The following is a 21,974-nucleotide window of genomic DNA, read 5'->3' on the forward strand; positions in this document are numbered from 1 at the left end:
TCGCAAGTGCATAAGTGTTTTTTATTTATAGTCCAATAAATTTGTAAGTTCTTTACCTGCCAGTGTTTTACCGTGGGGGGGGGCTTGATTTAGTTAATGTTGGAGAGCGAGAGGAAGAGTCAGACCAAGAGATGGAGGGAAGGAGAGAGATATGCTTTAGCAAAGTAAAGAAAGAGAACAGGACTGCTGCAGTGAACGATAGATCTCCATGGCAACACAGTAATCATGACGCAGTCTGTCTTTCTAAAGAAACTGTAGTATTGTATGTGCGTATGTGTGTGCGTGCATCCCTGCATGTGTTAAAGGAGAAAGTGGGGTATCCTCTTAATATTTGGACATGCACACCCTGATACAGGGACTGCTCTGAAATGCAGAAGAGGTCAGCAATTTAATAGCAGCCGTATCAAATCAGGTTTTGCCAGACATCAGCACCTGCGCAACCTTGTAACACCTGATCCCAGCTCAGCTATGCTGGCCACCTTTCTGCTCCAGAGCAGCACGGACAGTGTGTTGGAGCTGACACCAAATCATTACTTATGCATAAAAGGTCCTGTATCTCACCTGGTAGAGCAAGCAGGTAGAGGAAAGTGCTAGTAACACAAAGGTCACGAGTTTGCATTTCAGGCATCATGTTGTACAGACACATTTGTTAGTTGTTCAGGATAAGAGCAGTTTTTCAGATGCTGTAAATGTAGCGTAAACAGCACAACCATTCAAACCACACTGCCTTTAGCATGGCTGGCTATCCCAGAGAAAGGATGATGAGGTGTGAAGGGAAGGGAGAGATGGCTTGGAGGGAAGATGTTGGGACAGAAAGCGAGACCGGTTGAGTCGGGAAATATATGTTGAGTCTTTAGCTGAGAGCAACCAACAGGAGACAAAGCTGAAGTTATGTCTGTGTGTGAGGGAGAGAATGTGTGTGAGTCAGTGTGACTGTACTATCTGGGTGATGTAACCATAGTTCCCTCCTGCTTTTGTATCAGCTGTGTAAGGCTAAATGTGCACGCAACACACACACACACACACACACGCATTATGTCAAGGTCCAAGCACCTATTATGTGTAACGTGTGTGTGTGTGTGTGTGTGTGTGTGAGAGAGAGAGAGAGAGAGAGAGAGAGAGAGAGAGAGAGAGAGAGAGAGAGAGAGAGAGAGAGAGAGAGAGAGAGAGAGAGAGAGAGAGAGAGAGAGAGAGAGAGAGAGAGAGAGAGAGAGAGAGACAGAGACAGAGACAGAGACAGAGACAGAGAGAGAGACATGCCCTCTAAAGCCACAGTCCTTTCTTCTGTGCCTGTCAGCACTCTGTCATTCTCTCCTCTTTCCATACCCTGACCTTTGCTACTGCCTGGGTGCACCCGGCCTGCCAGTGCATGTGCACACACACATTAGAGTGGGAGTCTTGTGCAGTTTTGGCTGGCTTTTCTCACGCTTCTGAGGTAGACCAGCCGTTCTGCTAAATTAACACCGTGTGAACTAGCTAAGAAAAAACTGGTGAGCGTATAAGGACGTGGTTCTTGAGAGCCATTTTATGTGATCCCTTTTAGATGTTAAGTGTGCTCTTGAAATTTGATCAAGCTAAATTTTCAGTATGTAGCAATCTGAGATGTCAGTGTTTTGAACACCGGCTACATGTGTCTCTTTGTAGTAATATATGAAGAAAAACCTCCTTTTCCCAGTTGTGTTTGTATGTGTCAATGTGTGTTTGCATGTGCTGATGTGCAAGGAAAGTTTGTGAATCTGAAATGAAAAATTTACTCGTGATGCAAATTTAAAAGAAAGATTGTTTTGTTAAGGGATGTAAATCCTTTCACATCCCTTAACCTGAGATTTGTTTCTTTCTTTCTTTCTTTCTTTCTTTCTTTCTTTCTTTCTTTCTTTCTTTTCTTTTCTTTTGATGCTATCTTTAGGGATGTTAAAAATATTCAGTGTTTATAAAAGTTGAAGCTCGTGTTGTTTAACCAAACTAAATGGGCTGACCATATGCTGAATTTATTTCTAGCCACCACAAGGTTGATGTGGTGATGCGGTTGAATTAAAAACAGGGAGATGGTTTGCAACTATCTGGTTGACTTCAGGAGCTGTTTGGCACAGCATTTATTTGAAAATGTTGGCTTAGTATATGTGATGTCTTTCTATTGATCCCAGCTGTGCACACACACTGTAGTTTTGTTAAACCACTGAATGTGGAGCCTTGGCCCACTTTTTAATAAATGCTAAGCAGGCATTGTTCTGGTAAAAGTTTCAACTGTAAACTTCAGTACTCTGAAGCTCTCAGTTCTGCTCCACAACTAAATATATAGTACAGTACACACATCATTTGTTACATCTGTGCTGTGTGTGTGTGTGTGTGTGTGTGTGTGTGTGTGTGTGTGTGTGTGTGTGTGTGTGTGTGTGTGTGTGTGTGTGTACGTGCACGGTGTTGTGTGTCTGGTCCCGTATTTCTGGAACCTCCTCATCTGTGACCCTAACCAGCTTCACCTGTCTGCCTAGCCCACACTGCGCACGCACACACTCACTCTCTCTCTCTCTCTCTCATGTAACACACCCAGAAACTGCAGTGCTGATTTGTTTCCTCGTGTAGTGGATTGGCCATAGGGTAGTTTAGTTTCAAGCGATAACATTTGAGCGTGTGACACTCTGCTTTCTGTAAGTGTGTAAGGCCTTGTGTCTTTGGTTCATCCTCAGCCACCCCCGGAATCCAAAGCAGGCGGGCGTACCAGCATGCCACGCTGCCGGAACGTGGCTGCCACCACGGCGGACGAGCAGCCCCACATTGGAAACTACCGACTGCTGAAAACTATTGGCAAAGGAAACTTTGCTAAGGTTAAACTGGCCAGACATGTGCTCACTGGGAAAGAGGTAACCAGACCTGCCCCCCCCCCCCCCACCCGCCCCCCTCCATCGCTGCGCTTCTGTCCAGTTCTGAATCTCCGCCCCTTTTTCATGCTTGCGTCATTCTCGTCATTCACATTCAGCCGTCTCTAGCCGCTTCAGAGCACACAGGCAGCTGCTGGGACATCAGCTGCACATCAGCCTAGAGCAGTTACACTTTCTGCCGTCCTCTTGTGGGCTAATGCTTCTAGGTACACTGCGAATTGTACTGTCAGTATACACGTAACTTTCTGAAGTTATGCTAGTTTCATACCTGTTGATACGAGGCATATTTACTAGCGTGTGGGTTTTTTTGTTGGTTGTTTGTTTTTCTGTACATTTTAGGGTCTGATATATGGTCTGAGAGTGAGAGGTTGTCAAGTCTCTTTTTTTTAAATTTTTTTATTTATTTTATTCTTGATTTTAGGTGGCAGTGAAAATCATAGACAAGACACAGCTCAACTCTTCTAGTCTCCAAAAAGTGAGTCTGCAGGTTTCCCCCCCCCCTCTCTCTCTCTCTCTTGCCCTCTTTCTCTCCATCCCTCCCTCTCACTCAGTTGCTCTCGAGGGTATGCATAAAAAGGATAATTACAGGAAGACGGGCTGAATGACTTCCTTTTGTAAGGAGTGGGTGAGTTCTTCTACACACAATCCAGACCACCCTCTCTTAAACCTCATCTTGGAGACACACATTATGTTCTGTGAGGTTGTAGTATATACACCAGAAATGTTTATAAACAAAGCAGTTTTTTTTTCTTACAGGTCTTTATACAAGAAAGTTGTCTAAAGTTAATATACTTTAAAGTAAAAGTTAAAAAATATTTTGTCTTCCGTTAATAAAAGTGAGAATCATTAGTCAGTTTTCGCACACGAGCAAATGGTTTCCTTGTCTAGACATAGACATCAGATGTTTGGATTATGTATAAAAGAGAGTGAAAGGTGCTTCCACTGTGGACTTCTGCACAGAATCACAACAATGCCTGACCCCAGATGTTTCGTGAAGTGTTGCAGCAAACATTTTGATAAGTCAGTAATAAAATATCAACACAAGTGAAACAGCATTTCCTAGATACTGGCACCTAAAATAGCATTAGGTGCGTTAACCTCACAGTCTTTTTGCAAGACTTGAAACCTTTTGAAATAGCCTGGGAAATGCATCATAGCAGAAAATAATTACAAGCTTTTGGAAGCACCTGATTAGGCGGAAGATTGGAATCTTCTCAAGCTTTTTTTTTCTTTCTGCCTTCAGCTCTTCCGAGAAGTGCGGATCATGAAGCTTTTAAATCATCCCAACATAGGTGAGTGAATGCAGAGTTGCGCACTCTGCTGTCTCGCGACCCCGCTGCATGACGTTTTGTCTCTGTGTGTAATCGGCAAGGACCAGATCCCCCCCGTGACGTGCCGCTGCGCGAGAGTTGTGCGCGCAGGTCCCCACCGGAGCTGCTAGCTCGTTAACGCACAGCCGGCACCCGTGGAGCCAAAGGATGAAAGCCAGCCCGCGAAAGAGAAGGCCTGGGGCACGTTTGAGGGTGGTGCGCGGGAAACACAGAGGCTCGGTGGGGCCTTCTCTTGGCCCCCACCGGGTTTCTGAGGGAGGCCTCCAGCGGTGCTTCACAACCACAGCGAGACGAGGGGGAGGCGGCTTCAAAAGTGCCGCCTGCCCCTCGAGCGCATTCACATGGCTGAGTAGTTAAGATCAATCAGCCAACGCGATTGGTGAAGTATTGTTCCCCTGACTGCTGTGAGGACACAGGATTTAGTCTGTACTATTTGGACAGCAACTATGGGCATAACTGTAGCAGAGACTGGGCCTATAACACATTGTACCCTACGCTATACCTCAAAGCAGATTATGTGGAAAGTGTTCCGTGAGCACACACACTGCTCCAGTGTGCCCTCGCGGAGCAGTCTGAATGTGCTTGTAACTGTTCTTCACTTGCACATGCTTTGCCAGGTTAACCCTTTTCTTAATCTCCCTCTACTGACATTTTGACTGATAATGCCCCCATCTCTCTCTCTCTTTCTCTCTCTCTCTCTCTCTCTCTCTCTCTCTCTTTATCTCGTTCCTTCCCATTTCCCCTTGCCCTGCCTCTAGTGAAGTTATTTGAGGTGATCGAGACCGAAAAGACACTGTATTTGGTTATGGAGTACGCCAGTGGAGGTAAGAGGGGCCGGCAGCAGAACCGCGCTCAGCAGCGGTTTCCCCAGTGGCTGGGGCATGTTCTCCCCCAGGAGCACTCCAAGCTTTTGGCTTAAATACTCTCCTGCTCTCTCCTCCTCGCCCCATCTCTCCCTTGTCTGCCACTCGCTGTCCATCCTGTCATCCTCTTGCTCTTTTCCTGTCTTCCACTCTTCTGTCTCCTAGGAGAGGTTTTCGATTACCTCGTCGCTCACGGGAGGATGAAAGAAAAGGAGGCGCGTGCCAAATTCAGACAGGTGTGTGCATGTGTGTGTCATGCTACTTAAATACTTTGACAGGAATAACAGTATTTTGTATGCTTAATATTTAATGATGACAATTTAATTACAGGTGTAACATCTCCATTTGAGTAGCACAGTTCCCTTGTGCACTCAACACTATTGTCTAATAGAGTAGTTCAGTAGTGTTACTTAAAGTCTCTGTGGTGATTTTAGTTTCTCTTTCTCCCTTCTGTGCTATCTTCTTATCTATCTAGATTGTTTCTGCAGTGCAGTATTGCCATCAGAAGTGCATTGTACACAGGGACCTGAAGGTAATGAGGCATTTATCTCCAAGCAGTTTGTAGATGACCTTTCAGAACTTGGGTTGGTTGTGGATGCAGTAAAACAGGATCCTATCTAGCTTTCATTTCAGGTTGTTCACTGGCTGCTCATGTGATCTCATTTCTAAACTTCACATGAATTAATCATTAATATGTTGAAGATTCCTTTAGAACACACATGCATGTATGTGTTCTAATACTTTCACACTACATTTTTCATTTCTCCCTTTATCCGTTTTGTGTCTCTATTGCTCTGCTGTTAAGGAGCAACAATACAGTAGATGGTTATCAGCAAATCTCTTTTTTTATTCTCCTGATCATCCAATCCCCTCTCTGTTCCCATGACAGTGCCCTACCCAGTCTTTCAGTGTATTGGACCAGAGCCCCATCACTCTGACCTTTAACCTTGAGTTAATTACAGTCTCCATGGTAGCATTTTTTTTTCTCCTCTCTCTCTCTTTTTTTTTTTACACCAACACTTTCATCTCAAAGAAGTGCTTTCAGACACACTCACGCACACACAGTGCATTATTGTAGTTATAGTGAAGAGTCAGTTACTGTAATGCTCGTAGACTGTCTCTCATATTACAGAGTTAAAAATGACTGCTGGTTGTGGCCTTAAGAATACATGGTCCTGCATATGCACCTTTACTTACACACACATGCAAACATTAGTTCCATATTAAAGCTCTGCCGTACAGAAACTGCGAGGATGGTCAAGATCAGGAGCAGTGTGTGTCATTGCAATGTAGCCCCAGTGGCTGTACACTAATACTAATGGGAAAGGCTTAAAATGAACTGCAGTTAAAGGTTACGATGTTCTGTTATGTCTGAATAATGTGGAGTCAGCCTACTTGGCTAATTGCATGTCATTATTACAAAACATGCGTGTAGTGTGAGGCTAACAGAAAAGCCATGTGTAATATGCATTGAATGAGGATTTGGCATACAGCCTGTGTCCCTGCACGAATGTGTGTGTGTGTGTGTGTGTGTGTGTGTGTGTGTGTGTGTGTGTGTGTGTGTGTGTGTACGTGTACACATGTTCCTTACTATGCCCACCAGACCGAAAGTGCTGTAAAAGTTAAGACCTGTTTGTGTGTGAGGATTACCTTAATGTGTACCACAAGTTCAGCTGTGCGTGCATTTGTGTGTTTTACTCTTGGTGTGTGTGCAGTGTTGTGAAAGTTGGTCCATGTTGACTGGGTAATATTTAACTCTGCCAGCCAAGACCAGTTAGTACCCTGCATCTGTTGCTAGGCAACGAGGCCTTCCAGTTTGGCTAAAGTTGGTGGATAAACATTTGAGTGGCAGTGCATGTGCATTTCAACACACGCCCCCCCCACCCCCAATCCCCACACACACATGAATGAGAGACTCATTAGGACAATTGGCCAAATACTACAGAAGTAATGGAGAGCAGCCATAAGAGAGGCTGGCAGGACCTTCTGAAGTGAGTGAAGGCGCATGTGCAGGTCGCTGGTATGGGAGCCCTGGCTTTGTTTGTTTAAGTTTGTGCCCCCTCCTTTTTTTTTTTTTTTTTTACCCATTCTGCTGACTCGCCTTTAGCGCATGTTTGTTTGTTTATTTGACCCTAAAAGTTCTAAAGAAGTTCCTTCTCTTCCTCTCCCCCCGGGCAGGCGGAGAATCTGCTGCTGGACGCCGACATGAACATCAAGATTGCTGACTTCGGCTTCAGCAATGAGTTCACAGTGGGTAGTAAGCTGGACACGTTCTGCGGCAGCCCGCCCTATGCCGCACCCGAGCTCTTCCAGGGCAAAAAGTACGATGGGCCCGAGGTCGACGTCTGGAGCCTGGGGGTCATCCTCTACACGCTGGTCAGCGGCTCGCTGCCCTTCGACGGCCAAAACCTGAAAGTAAGAGAGGGCCTAACGGCTGTGAGGTTGCGGAGAGCTTTAGGGGGATTACAGGTTGATGATTAAATTCTGCCTGCTGGTCATCGCCAGCATTCTCTCTTTAATTTTCTCTCTCTCTCTCTCTCTCTCTCTCTCTCTCCCCCCCCCCCCCCCCAACCCCTGTAGGAGCTTAGAGAGCGTGTGTTGAGGGGCAAGTACAGGATTCCCTTCTACATGTCTACAGACTGCGAGAACCTGCTAAAGAAATTCCTCATCCTCAACCCCACCAAGCGCGGCAGTCTAGAGGTGTGTTTAGCAAGCTCGAATACGTCTACATTTGGCCCACACAAAAGTAGTATTGTCAAACAGAACCGGTCACAGTTCATCATGGGAGTCCTTGCCAGTTTGGACGAGTATGTTTTTGCACCAGGCTGACTGCCCCCCAGACACCTGCAGTGTGTGTGGATGCGGCCCCGGGTGAACGGACTGTTGCCCACAGACTCTTCTGCAGCAGTGTTACTGCCCCTGCTGTAGGCTGCTACTACACATGGCTGATGAATGCTTCACAACTGACTTTCAAACACAATATCAAAAGATTGTCCAGTTAATCAATAAGACATAAGAAGCCACACTTAGTAGCTAAAAGGAACAGCTCAATCAAAAATCCATAAAGGTTCATTACATCAGAGCACTGAAAAATGCATGTTATTGTTAACCAGGATGCTTTCTCTCTCTGTCTTCCTCCGTCTCTCCTTCCTTCTCTCTTTCTCTCTTCTCCACCCCCTCTCTGTCTGTCTGTTTCTTTCTCTCTCTTTCTCTTCCCCACCCCCTCTCTGTCTGTTTCTCTCTCTCTCTCTCCCTCTCCATCTTTCTCTCTCCCTCCCCCTCTTTGGTTTGTGTTGCTCTCAGCAGCAGATCATGAAGGATCGCTGGATGAATGTAGGTCATGAGGAGGAGGAGCTGAAGCCTTACATTGAGCCATCGCCTGACTACAAGGACCCCAAGAGAACAGGTGTGTGTGTGGGTGGGTGGGTGGGTGGGTGGGTGGGTGTGTACGCGTACGTGCTTGTGTGCATGTGCATAACTGCATGCGTGTCAAAGAGAAAGAATGAAGTAGAGAGAAAGAAATCTAAGAAGCTACAGCTGTGAGTGTTCCTTTACGTAGATATAATCTACGTATGTCTTCCTTTACGTAGATATAATGCTTCAGATGGGTTACACGAAAGAGGAAATACAGGACTCTCTTGTCAGCCAGAGGTACGACGAGGTTATGGCCACCTACCTGCTGCTTGACTATAGGAACTCCGAGGTACACGCACACACACTTTACAACACATTCTTCACGATTTCTTTTTTTTTTTTTTTTTGCACCATATGGCTTCACTGCATTGTTCACTGTCTTATGTTTTCCTGTTTGTTCTCATTTGTCTGTAACACACTGTTGTTACAGCTTGAGGAAGGCGTCAACATGTTGATAAAGTCACGCCCAGGAAGTGACCTCGCAAACAGTAACGCCCCCTCTCCGCCTCAAAAGGTACAGCGCAGTGTGTCCTCTACTCAGAAACCACGAAGGAGCACAGAGCAGGGTGAGTGACAAGTCATCGTGCCCCCCCCCGCCGCCCACCCCAAAAAAAATCTACCAGACAGTAACATTGTGCAAGAGCAACATTAACAAGTTAGGCAAAAAAAACCAAAACACTCCTCTTGTTTTGCTGCTCTCTCCCTCTCTCTCTCTCTAGGCTCGTACTCTATTAAGCCTCAGGGGGATAACAAGCACAGTGCCGATGATTCTGGGAGGAAAGGGTCCAGCAGTTCTGCCAGAGTGCCACCCAGCCCCATAACCCCCGGGGACAGCAAGAAGACCTCCACACCCTCCACTGTGAGCGTGTGTGAACCTCAGAGTTCTGAGCATAACCTTTGACCCGCAAGTTTATGATGAGATGCTAAAGTGTGGCGGCTGGGTGCTAACGCTGGTTCCTGGTGTGTGGCCCCACAGAACAGTGTCCTGTCTACGGGGACAGGTCGTAGCCGCAACTCACCACTCGCAGAGAGGGACACCCTGGGAGTCCAGAACGGCAAGGACAGGTACACACACACCCACCCCGACCTAAGGGCAGATAACATTCAGGACAGCCACTGTGTCAAATGCTTGCTTTAGAATTTCCTTTAGTTGCGCATGCACACACGGACAGGTAGAGGCATGACCTAGGCTTTTCAGGCAAGTCGGTTAACAAGTACGCTGTAGTTCAGATTTCACATTTACACAAGCCAAGTCTCTGTCTTCCTGTCTCTATGCTGCTATTCTGAGAGAGGGAGCGAAAAAGAGAGAGGGGGTGAGGGTGTACACACATCATCTCTAGGTTTGTCTCCAACATGTCACTAAAGGTTTAGGCTAAATTAGTCATGCTGATTAGGATTATACAGGTCTGTGACCATGTCATATGTTCTCACACACACACACACACACACCCCACACCCAAGCCTTCCAGTAAAACCAGTAACAAACCATGACTTTTAGCAGCCTAGTTTACTGTGTCTTCTCTTAAAGAACTGCACAATTTTCCTGTGATGATTACAGCTTTGAAATAAAAATTGGCCGCTAGTGCAGCCTTAGCAGGACAATGAGCAAACAGCATGGAGAGGGTGAGAGTTCACACCAAAACAAAAAGCAGCTAATTTCTTAAGCAAAAACGCGAATCCTCCTTACAAATATTCACATGATCACCCAACATGTGTGTGCACTTCAGCAGAGTATGGAGACAACGGGCCAGCACCACCACCATTTCATTTAACAGTGCACACACAACCCAGAAGCTGTTAGTGACAGACACATTAGCAGCAAAACCATGGACATTGCATGGACCCTAGCACGAAAAACGAGCAATATTGTTTTTAAAGGAACTGTTTTTATTTTGCCACAGCAGCCCATTTAAAAAAATTATATATATATATATATATATATATATATATATATATATATATATATATATATATATATATATAATAAAAATACATACATACACACATTACATAAATGTATACATATATATATAAATTGTGTGTGTGTGTGTGTGTGGAAAATCACAGCAAGGAGATCCTCACTAACAGCAGTGTTACTTATAAGCTAGTTAACTATTTAGTTTTTTCCTTCTTCTTCTTCCTCACTACTTTGTGATTCATATCGCCCACGGTGGGTGGAACTTACGTTTGAGATAACAGAGCCCATCCGTTTAAAGGGCAGATATGATTGGTCAGTTTTACTGCTGTTAGAAATTAGTCTCAGATTGAATTACTATTGTGAGACTGTCTATAAATGTATAGCTGGATCACCAGTCACCAACATGTCCAGCAACTGCACAGGCTGCAACAGTCTGACAGGGACACAAAGCGGCTTCTTTCGTTTAACTCTTCACGTTCCAGTACAGACTGAATAGGCACGTTTGATGGCTTTATTTGCTCACATTTGTATTTGTTTAGATGATTGTCAAATTATGAATCACTCAAATGACTTTCTTAGAATATCCTTCTTAGAGGGCCGTGACAGTTCCCCACTGGTCAGAACACCCTTACACCCCACACCCACACGTTTGAGTGTTTACAGACCTACACATATGTGTTGCGTCTCAACCTCTCCCCACATAACCATTTCCAAAAAAAGGTCCCAGCACAAACCCCCCTCCCTTATCTATATACCTTATGCTTCACACTCCTCCCTAATCCATACACCTTCCTCTTCACACTCATCCCTTCATCCAGACCACCCTACTCCCCTAGCGCACCTGCTCACTAACCTAAGGATACATTATACATGCTCACATTCCATTCTGGCTTTAGTGTCTAGTGTCACATGCCTTCAGTGGATATGTATTCTAATTCGCTATGCATGACCTAATGCATGGGCAGAGTCAAATTATCTTTGCACTTTAGAATTGAATATGAGTACTGGGATTGGCCAAGATCACAATATTGGGCAGTGTATACCAATGGATCCATATAACCAGCAAACACAGTACATAATCTTTTATTATAAAAAAAATATGAATAAATTATAGATTATTTGTCTATAATAATTGGAGGTGAGGGTGGGGGGAGCATGCATGCGTACACACATTACTAGAGACTTAGCTCTGTTCAGAGAGTGGCTTACCTTGACCATGAAAGCATTTTTCCTCAGCCCAAGAAGGGTCAGTTGCTCTGTGTAGAAAGCCCAGTTTCTGTACACTCTTGGTTGCCTGGGCACTGGTTTTATTCTTCATTATGTTCACTGGGATGCTTCGTACGGACGTGATGTAAAGCTTTATGAGCATGTGGTATGTGCATGCTGGTATAACCTGTGTGGACCTTTCAGTGCTGCCCTAGCTCCTGTTTGCCGTCCTGCGTGCTCTCCTCAGTCTAGCTCAGTCGGCTGGCTGGGTTCAGCTCTTACCCCCAGCCTACACCCTCCCTGTTTTCCTTTGTTTTTCTTACTTAGTCTTGTTCCTTCTCATGTATTGTCTATCAATAGTGTGTCTTTTGAATGTGTTTCTTTTGCTTTCTCCTTTTGCCCAGTGCATATGTTTGTGTGTGTGTGTGTGTGTGTGTGTGTGTGTGTGTACATGCATGTGTGTCTAAAAGGATTAGCATAGCTTGTGATGGAAAAAGAGGCACCATTAACTCTGTTGTTAGATTTCTGTAGTGGACCTAATAGGCTTACTCTCACTCTGTCCTACAGAAAGGTGATGGTATGTGGTTTTTCCTCCATCACAAGCTCCCCCTAAGCCGTGTGTGTGTTCTCCTCCTTGGTTCTATTCCCTGTAATCAGTACTCTGTTTGACCTCTCTCTCTCCTCGCTCTCTCTGGTTCTTGCCTCTCTCTCTTCCTGCCACTCTGCCACTCCCCACCCCCCCACATGCCCTTCATGAGAAAAATATGGCGTCTAATGAAATGCTCTTCCCTCTCTCCACTCACATACACACCCATGTCTGTGTATGCGATGGTGTGTGTCTGTACGTGTCTGTGTTGTGCGTGTGGTGGCACCGCTGTCGGTTGGCTCCACCCTCAGCCTGAACACTCCTGGCTCCCGGGCCTCCACGGCCTCGGCAGCGGCCGTGCTCTCCACCTCATCCTTCTCTTCCTCACGCTCCCGCCATCACAAGTCCTTCTCCTCCTCAGCCCACCCCTGCCCCGCTGACCTGCACACATACCGGCCCAGGCAAGTCCTCTCCACGCCACACACAAGGCCAGAAACAGACTTTATCACTGAACTGAGGGGGGCGTGGGGGGGGGGTGCTTGGTAAAAGGCCATAGCAAAGATATGAAGAGTGTGGAGTCTCAGGAAGGGCTATGAATGAATGCCAAGAGTCTCAGCTAGACAGACACACTGGTGGTGTAATGGGTCGTTCCACTCTGAAGACCAAGATTTACAACTAGACCCCATTTTTGGCATTTCTTTCCCCCTCTGGACAGATAAATTGCATGTTGTGACCCAGTTTTCAGTTAAGGTGTTTTACAATATTTTTGGTGCTGTTATTGTGGTGAGCCGACAGAGCCGGGTGGGGAGTTCTCAGAACTGAAAGTGACATCATTATTATCCTTCAGAGCTTAACTGAACTCTCAGGTTAAATGTTAAAGGTAATGCCTTGCCTGTTGTCATAATTTTGCTGTCTTTTGAACTAGGACAGCATGACACAGACAGGTTCTTACCTGCTAGCAGATGGTTGGGTGCATTGAGAAACATGGTTTCCTACTTCTCCATAAAGCCTTACTGAATAGTGTGACATTTCTGATCAGGATATCATAAAAGCAGAATAAAAAGTGAAGATGGCAAAGTGTCTTCACGTGTTGTTGAATTGACAGTCCATATCTTATGATCCCAATGTCACTCTCTCCAACACAAAATCCGCCAAGTCACACCACAGCCCTGCAGCTAACACCGCTGTTCTTAACAAGCCAGGTCACTTAATTGTCCAGATATGAGCCATTTGTCTGCCTCCAGGCAGTGGGTAGAAAGCACTGTGTACACACCCTTTGGAGACGGACGGTGTCATCAGCATGCCGCCTGAGACAGGCAGTCTCTTCCTCAAACATGCTTAACCTGTGGGTGCAGCTACAATGCAGAAGTGCGCACATGCACTAGACATTGCGTCCTCCTTCTGTGAAAGCAGGTTGCACTCTGTAATCCTGGAGTCAAAGAACAAAGAGCAAGGCTAGCGTGTGCAGTGAATGGTTACCAAAAGCCCGTTGGCTTGGCGCTGCCACAGCCCGGCGTGCCAATGGCTGCCCTGAAAAGGCCTGCTTGGTCACATGCTATGATCTCACACTGTTCCAAATATGCTCAGGGATGAGGGAAAGAAGGGGGCTCTCATAAATAATTGTAGGGAAATCTGCTGGAGTTGCTCATTTTCACAAGGATGGATAGAGATACAGATAGAGACACCGATAAGGAGTAAACAGCGTTCAGTCTAAAGTGTATAGTAAAAGTTTGGCAGATGAGAAATATTGCACAGTAGTAAACAATAGTTTATTATAGAGTGGCGTGAGTTCAGACAGCAGGAGATCAGTACTCTGCAGTACTAATTGCAGTGGGTAAGAAAGATCTGATATGATGTTCTTTAACACAACACAGCTGTATCAGTCTGCCACTAAATGTGCTTCTCTGTTTATCCAATGTAGTGTGCAGTTGGGGGGTACTGTACAGTATGGCTAACAGTCCTCTATTTTGCCACAACCTCCAGAGTTTCCCGCTGGACTCCAACAGCAGAGACAGCTTTCCTGATGTTAAGATTTCTCTGCAGTTCATGCAGGGCAGTTTTTTATATATAAGAAAGCTAATTTTTCCCCGTGAAATAATATAAAACATACAAAAGGTAGATCTTGGTTTTTGGAAGTCTTTGCAGGTTATTTTTAAATCCTCAAAATATCCCAGTCATAGTAACAGATTGCCCTTATAACCCCACTCAGAAGTGGCATGTAGGTTAAATAAATCGCTGTCTACCAACTTTTAAATGAAAACTGCTGGCAATTGACTTTCAAATATGACATGACATTTCTCCATACATTTTGTTGATTTTTGATGGAGTTGCAGTACAATAAGAAGTGCTTGCGAACACAACGCAGCCTACCTAAGGAAGATATTTGATCCCTGCTGCTCGGTTAGCTATTCACTGAAAAGAACAGGAGTCCGTGTGGCTATCCCTTTCACAGCTATCAAAATACACGACTGTGACACAAATAGAGCTCTTGGAGGTGATTTACAGAGTAGACAGATCTATATGGTTGTTATAGTTGTGTGGAAATCGGAAGTATCTGTGTTAAATTAAGTGAATACTATCTTCACACACCTTAGCAAGTGTATTTTCAGTGTTACTCCTAGGTAGAGATTTTCCTACATTTTTAGGATGTGTTCATATTTGTAATTTGGTTCCCTGGGCCTGGACCAAAGCAGAAAATTATACATTATTGCATTTTAGTCCTGGTTGGCTTAGTGTTCACACTGACATATTTACCACCGGACCAGAAGATGTGAAGGAAAGTGAAATGGATATGGTCACATGCTGCTTGACTAGCTTTTATGAGTAGAATAATCCTCAATGCTGGACTAAATGCGTTTGTGGGGTGGAATAGCTAGCAGAATGTTTTATTGGGGCTCAAACAGCACAAGGAATTCTTCTACTGTAGGAAGTGCATTTTGGATGCTTGGGAATTTTTGTGGTTTTTTTCCCAGTACAGTATAGATATGTTCACTGAACCAAATCTCAATGAGGCATTTTACCTCCTCATTGGACCAAATGTTAATGAGGCATTTTACCTCCAAATGTTAATGAGGCTTTACCTCCTCATTGGACCAAATGTTAATGGGGCATTTTACCTCCTCACTGCTCCACATTTGGCCTCTGCTCTTTTTTGCTACTGCCACTCTGATCTCTCACGCTGTGTTTGGGGTCACATCTTGTGACATCACGTCCTGTGATTGGTCCAGTTGATGCCTTTGGGATGTGTTCATACATGAAACAAATCACACCAGAGTTTGGTAGCTGTCTAAGATCAGCCTGCTCAGGGGCTCTGTGTCTATTTATTTGGTGCGCATCAGGATTCGAAAGGTAACATGCCAACTTGCTCCAACAATCTGCATTGACAGAGCAATCGCACCAGAGTTTGCTTTAATCTAACCAAGATGGCCAACTGTAAACTCACAATTACAGATTCAGCTGTTTCCAAAATCCCAGATAATGCTTTGTGATAATGGCTTGAAACCTTGGTTCCTAAGCTTGGTTCCTAAGCCAAATTTAGAAACCAGTTTATTATCCTACACATAGTTGCTACATGTACATATTGTCATATATTCCCCCCCGTATTATATTTGTCCATATGCTTTGTGCTTAAAATATGTGCACAATGTGGTAGGGGTGTGTGCATGTGTGTGTGCGCTGGTGGGCACCTGCATGCGTGTAATGGTAATTGATGGCCTGCCATTAATTTTGCCCCAGTTCTGGTTGCAAGCTGTACTTCAATGTGCCTGTGTTTATACATGGGGATTTCTTTGGGGGCAAGTGTAGATCATTAGCGAGTTGTTTAAAAACTTGGAAAGTTAAGTAAAGTTCTATGTAAGTGTAATGCATATCTCTGGATTCAGGTGAACTGTATTTTACAATGTTAACTTACTACAATGTTCATTATGCTAACTTAGTTGGTATTTATTGGTTAAGACTTTGAGAATCCCATTAGAAACAGCTGTTGGTTGGTTGATTTCTTGGCTCCATGTACATGGTTGCAGAGTTAAAGATTAGTAGCTTTGGCCTGCTGTATGAAAGGGTTCTCTGTCTGGGGCTCACTGCACAACATGAAGCACAAAAGCCTTCTTATGCTTACTCTAGATAGTTGCAGTGCATACACTGAACTGTCATCCTCAAGTAGGTGGCTCCTAGGCTAATACTAAATATTAGAATACAATATAAGGGTGTTTAGCACCTGTACTTGTTCCTGGCAGGGCTCTAGTCCACTGGTTGGACGTGATGCGACTGTATGGATGCCATGGTGGGGTGCGATTTTTATTTATTTATTTTATTTTTTATTTTTTATTTATTTTTTTTCTTCTCAGTGTGCTGGAAGGACAGTTTGTACAGGAAGGCATGGTGTGGGCGAGAGCTTCATTATATCATGAGTCTGTGGGTCTGTAATGTTAAAAGTCTGCTTCCAGGATGAACGTTTTGTTTTGGGCAAAGGGATATGAGGTCTGTGCTCAGTTCTCCCTCTGTGCTGAGCACGTTCCATTATTTTTGAGATTATATAACACATTTTACCAGCGTGCTGCAGGAGTGAGTCAGTATCACACCTCCCCATATCTCACACCCAGCCACATTTTAAATGTGATAGATATACGGTACTTCAAATGTTATATTTCAGTTTGATTCCCTAGGCACTGCAGTTAAACACAAGTTATACACAAGCACTAGTGCTGTTTGCCTACTTCTTCCTGTATACCTTGTCACTGCACAACAATCCATTGGCATCTATAAACCGCACACAGGTTTGCGGGCAATTACCGGAGGAGATGAGTTATGGCTTGACTTGAACTGTTTCCCTTCCTTCAAAATTCCTTTGTCACAGTGGTCCCTCCCAGAGAGCACCTGGTGCTTCCCCATCGGCCCAAAACATCAGCAGCGCCACGGGGACCGACCGTACCAACTTCCCACGGGGGGTGGTCACGCGCAACACCTTCCACATCGGCCAGCAGCGAGGGGCGAGGGACCAGCAAGGCTCGCCGTACCACGCCCCGCCCGCCTCACCCTCCCTGTCTCACGGCAACAGCCAGCAGCGGCGACCCGCCACCTCTGGCATCTTCAGCAAGTTCACCTCCAAGTTTGTGCGCAGGTGAGAACCGGCAGGTGGAGTTGTGGGTGGTGGAGGGGTTGGATCACCCATAAGGGTCCACAGGTCAGATGAAGGGGGCGAGCCAACAGGCCCTTTTTATCCGGGCTGGTAAGAGGAGACAAGAGTCTGCAGTGTCTGGTTTGGAGTAGCAGATGGAAGGGCAGAAGGGATTGAGAGAGAGATTCTTGTTAAGTGATGATAAAGGAAGTCAGACACCAGCGCATCAGTCGCATTCTCACATCTCTGCTTCCCTCTCACAGCTGGGGTGTGTGCGTACTTGGGAGTTTTTAATTTATTTATTTTCACACTGTATTCATGCTAATTTTAAATATGGAAAATGGTCTGGATGTTTTTGATTTTTCTTTTATTTTGGGGGTTGGTGGCAGGCAGGAATATCTGAAATCCATGCACTGTGTATCTTACTTGAAAGCCATCTACAGGAGTGTGTGCTGGCATAACACTGTCACAAATTCTCTTGTCCCCAAAGTCTAGTCCACATTAATTAAATTACGTTGTTAGGGTTCATAATCTTCACTGTATTTCAGCTCACATAAGTGCACATGCATTCACACACACACACACACACACACACACACACACACACACACACACACACACACACACACACACACACACACACACTCATTTCTCATCTGTTTCATCATCTCCTGCTTCTAAGCTCTAGCTCAGTCTAAGCACACTGCCAGTGCCACCTTTCCCGCACCTCCGTGGTGACAGTATCCATGGTAACAGCGGAGGTATCGCATTCCCTGGCTCTATAAATACCCATGGTGGGGACACCTTGGCATGTACGCTCTGGTGCCGCCAGAGCCGTGGGCTTCACTCAGATGCGGCGGGAGGAAGTTCGGTGAAATATACCAGAACTTGTCTTTATAGCATCCCCAGCTAATGGCCAGACTTCATATTTTTAAGCATCGATTAGGAATCTCCTCTATACACACACACACACACACACACACACACACACACACACTCAAAAGTTAGTTATTTTGAATGAATGGGGTAATGCTATCTGAAAGATCAATCACCAAATTAAGACCATTGTGTTGAGTTAGGTTTTAGATCCATAATCTTGAGCTGTCCTGTACAGATCTGGTATATTAAAGCATTTAGTACCTGTAAAAAACAGTCCCAGTGTAGTGGGTCCCCTCTTGTTACACAACTATGCCACAAATCTGTGGTGGTGATGGTTCACACACACCTGGAAAAATTAGGAGCCCCACTGTGCACCCATGTGGTTGCCTGACCAATCAAACCCACTGGCCCTGCCTCCCTAAGAATTCAGCCAATGGCAGCACCAGGACTGGGACGGAGCATCCAACTGTCCGCAGTGCCCGCTACCTTTTTGCGCTGTCTTCGGGAATGGCTGGGGTTGTTTCCTCTTGCTCCAGTCAGTAATACTGACATTGCATTTGCCAAAATCATTTGACAAATGGCCCTGCAAAGACATGTCGATTTGAATGGTCAGTGTTGCTTGTGTGTGTTAAATCACTGGCCACCTCTCGCTCAGACACATTTTTTGCTCTGTCTTCACTTTAGATTGTGTGTAAGTCTGCAGGACAAATCTACAGCTGCAAGCAAAGTCCTAAATATCACCTCATTCTCGTTTCAGAGCTAGTGAATAGTACATAGTCAATAACTAAAACTAAACAGAAATATAACACCGTGATATCTTGAGATTTGTTCAATATGCTTAGTTTGTCCTTAATGTGGATTGCATAAATTCATTGCTGCTTTTTAAAAAATATTAATTTATTATTACTTGATGTATTGTTGCAAAGTTTTTTCACAGGTTCAGAATTTCGTCGTTCAGTCTAATGTTGGTATTAAAGGGCCCTTAGAGATTCCTCAGAGTCAGCACATGTGCCAACATTCACTGTGTGTAATTGTTTAACGGCTTGCTGAAGATGGCCTTTAAAATACTATTTACAGGAAGCCTGTCCACCTTGAGGGTTTAAATCTCATGCTTTTGTGCACTGCAAACTGTTATTCATATTTACATGCATGCTTTTTCCCTTTTTTTTTTCTTTCTTTGTTTGCTTTTGTAGAAATCTATCATTCAGGTTCCCCAGAAGGTAGGAAAGCACAATGACAACCCCCCTCTTATGCTCTGTTTTTTTTTACCCTTTTTACGCTTTCCCAGTTTTTGTTGTTTTTGTGCAACTTTTGTTTATTTACTTTTCCTTGTACTACATCACTCCGATTTTCTAGGGTTGGCCCTTTTTTGACATTTGGTATTTGTGTAACACGTTATGGCCAATACTAACAGCGCCTTCCCCCCCCCCTTCAACATGCTCACTGCACCAAAAAAAAACAAAAAAAACCCTCAAACATAACATTTGTCTTTTTCTTTCGCCATACTCTCCTGTCCTTTCGCCTCATCCCCCTCTCCTCTTCATCAGTGGCTATGGTGACCCCACCTGTGTGTCTTGGACTCAATTTACTTACTTGCTCAGGTTACCCACCGGGCTTTGGAAATAGGATATGATGTCATAGTGGGACATGATTAACCAGCAGAGTGGATCTAGGTAATGGAAAATCCCAGGCTAAGTAAGTCAGAACCTGATTTGAAAGTAGAAGCTCAAAAACAAATAAGTGATTTTTCGAACACACTGCCTGCTTTGCACAAAGTGATTTGCTTATATTGGGTGTCTAAGATTTGTGCACAGACAGGCTATTCTATAGTTTTTGGAAAAGGGGGATCCGAGGATGGAAAGGAGCGGTGGGGGGCGAGGCGTTTTCTTTTCAGGTCAAGTTGTTTCTCTTTCCCTCTGTCCATTTTTCCTCCCCTGGCTCTTTTAACAACGATGATGACGACGACAGCAGCAGCAGCAGCTGAAGCTGAGATTCTCGCCCCCCCGGGCCCTTTTCCCTATATCACCCACCCCTTAGCTCTGTGTTTCACTTCTGCCTGTGCTTTACTCTATTTGAGAACATGTGACTCACATGGGGCAGGCACCGGGTGTGTGAAAATCTTCTTCACTCGCATCTCACTGAGTAACTCTGTCTCAGCAGCTCAACCAATTACTTACAAAAAAGTAACTCTCTTTGCGATTACTTCACATCGTTTTCTTTGTGATCGTGTTAGGCAGTCTTTTGGCCAGCAGGGGGAACTATCAAAGCACAGAGATTTAGAAGGGTATTTTTGTACCCTCTGGTGGACAAAATTTGTATTGTAGCACTTTGAGTACATTGTGAGTCACAGGTGAAATTGTCCATAACCTAATTCCCCCCCTTATTGAACCTACAGATGTTGCTTTGTACTCACTAACATTTGATATGGCTCTGCTTCCAGCTCTTGGCTTACTGTCTAATTAACTGTGTCTGTTTATCTGTGGACCATTCTGTGACCTGGTAATGTCTATGCAGTTGTCTGATTAACGTAACACAGTTTCTCTAATGACACTTGCAGTTCCACATTAACGTAAGATGGCTGTCTGAGAATGCCTTTTTGTTTCTGTGTGTTTGATGCTATATGACTATCTGTTTTTATGTACATGTGTATGGTGGTTATTTTTATTTTGGTGAGTCCGTGTGCCTGTGTGTGAAGTTGGGGGCTATGCCAGCTGTAAAGGCAAAACAGCGTTGGATCACTGTAGATAACATGGTGATGACCTTGCGTTTAATCATTTGTCGACGGTCCCCTTTTATTATTCTCAGATTCATTTCATCCTGTAATGTATGTTCAGCCATTCATATGCCTATTCATTTACTCTGGCAGATTGGTGCTGTTGGTGCTTGTTAGTGACATTTTATTACTCAGCCAGCCTTTGACCTCTTAAACCAGGTCCATTGCTTTATACAACAGACTTTATAGCTGTATGAACTTATGTCCAAACCATGCAATGCAAATGAATGAGTAATATTTTCATTAATAGAATAGGATGCATTTGATTCCATGGTTGCACAAAACTTACATGGTGTTAGAATCTCTCTCTGTTGAGTTAATGACAGTAGGCCAGACCACAAACTAATCATGTTGCAATTTCTTTCGAGGAGCCCATATGAGGGAGAGGGTCGGGAGGAGGGGAACAGGTGAGGATAAAAAAAAACAAAGACAACGCAGACCGCTGAACCTGATCAAATGATTTTCTAATCAGACCTAATAAGTAGAAAGTATGCAGAAAGTCATAAGTGGCTGGTGGAAGGGCAGTTAATTGGGTGATAATTGCTTTCTAGTCTTAATTGTTACCAGTCAACATTGATTTTAGAGGAGTGTGTGTGCTTGTGTGTTTGCATGCACAAACACATGGGTGTGTGTGAGAGTGAATGAGATGGTTTGTGTGTCATGAAATGTTTCATTATTTTCTGACTACTTCTGTCCTCAGATTGGTCTCTAGATCTTTCCAAATTATTTTCTCTCACTCACACACACACACAAACAGTCCAACAGTTTCTAATTCCCCAATATGCCTCTTAATTTCCCCTTGGTGTAGCAACATAATCATCTACACTTCACATAAAACAGCAGACACTGGTAGAAAGGTGGAGTTCACTCGGAAATGTTCAGCTGCGGCTTATATTCAGACATGCCTCTCTGTCTATGCATGCGCTCACACACGCCCGCTGTCCCTTACACTATGTGGGCGACATTTTAAAGTGACAGACGCCTCAGCCTGTGCCTGCAGTGTGATGCGTCA

General features: G+C 44.6%; 1 protein-coding gene across 16 annotated transcripts in view; it reads left to right on the forward strand.

The window, feature by feature from the left end:
• Nucleotides 1-21,974, forward strand: part of mark2b (MAP/microtubule affinity-regulating kinase 2b) — a 33,270-nt gene that overhangs the window by 9,905 nt on the left and 1,391 nt on the right. For 4 of the 16 annotated variants that reach the window (XM_081694436.1, XM_081694435.1, XM_081694433.1 and 1 more), the window contains 17 exons: nucleotides 2,685-2,858; nucleotides 3,298-3,351; nucleotides 4,120-4,168; nucleotides 4,966-5,031; nucleotides 5,236-5,306; nucleotides 5,546-5,602; nucleotides 7,249-7,485; nucleotides 7,651-7,770; nucleotides 8,374-8,476; nucleotides 8,661-8,773; nucleotides 8,915-9,050; nucleotides 9,204-9,343; nucleotides 9,461-9,549; nucleotides 12,506-12,655; nucleotides 17,050-17,313; nucleotides 19,383-19,409; nucleotides 21,331-21,369. In XM_081694436.1, the coding sequence (XP_081550562.1) occupies nucleotides 2,721-2,858; nucleotides 3,298-3,351; nucleotides 4,120-4,168; nucleotides 4,966-5,031; nucleotides 5,236-5,306; nucleotides 5,546-5,602; nucleotides 7,249-7,485; nucleotides 7,651-7,770; nucleotides 8,374-8,476; nucleotides 8,661-8,773; nucleotides 8,915-9,050; nucleotides 9,204-9,343; nucleotides 9,461-9,549; nucleotides 12,506-12,655; nucleotides 17,050-17,313; nucleotides 19,383-19,409; nucleotides 21,331-21,369 (1,853 nt within the window). In that variant the 5' untranslated portion in view covers nucleotides 2,685-2,720. Of the gene's footprint in view, nucleotides 1-2,684; nucleotides 2,859-3,297; nucleotides 3,352-3,373; nucleotides 3,502-4,119; nucleotides 4,169-4,965; nucleotides 5,032-5,235; nucleotides 5,307-5,545; nucleotides 5,603-7,248; nucleotides 7,486-7,650; nucleotides 7,771-8,373; nucleotides 8,477-8,660; nucleotides 8,774-8,914; nucleotides 9,051-9,203; nucleotides 9,344-9,460; nucleotides 9,550-12,505; nucleotides 12,656-17,049; nucleotides 17,314-19,382; nucleotides 19,410-21,330; nucleotides 21,370-21,974 lie in introns of those variants that run through there. The other 12 variants (XM_081694429.1, XM_027013971.3, XM_081694432.1 and 9 more) reach the window with 12 other exon arrangements.

The sequence above is a fragment of the Electrophorus electricus genome, chromosome 13 (genome assembly GCF_041902795.1).
Source record: "Electrophorus electricus isolate QZ-2024a chromosome 13, ASM4190279v1, whole genome shotgun sequence".
NCBI classification, from domain to species: domain Eukaryota; kingdom Metazoa; phylum Chordata; class Actinopteri; order Gymnotiformes; family Gymnotidae; genus Electrophorus; species Electrophorus electricus.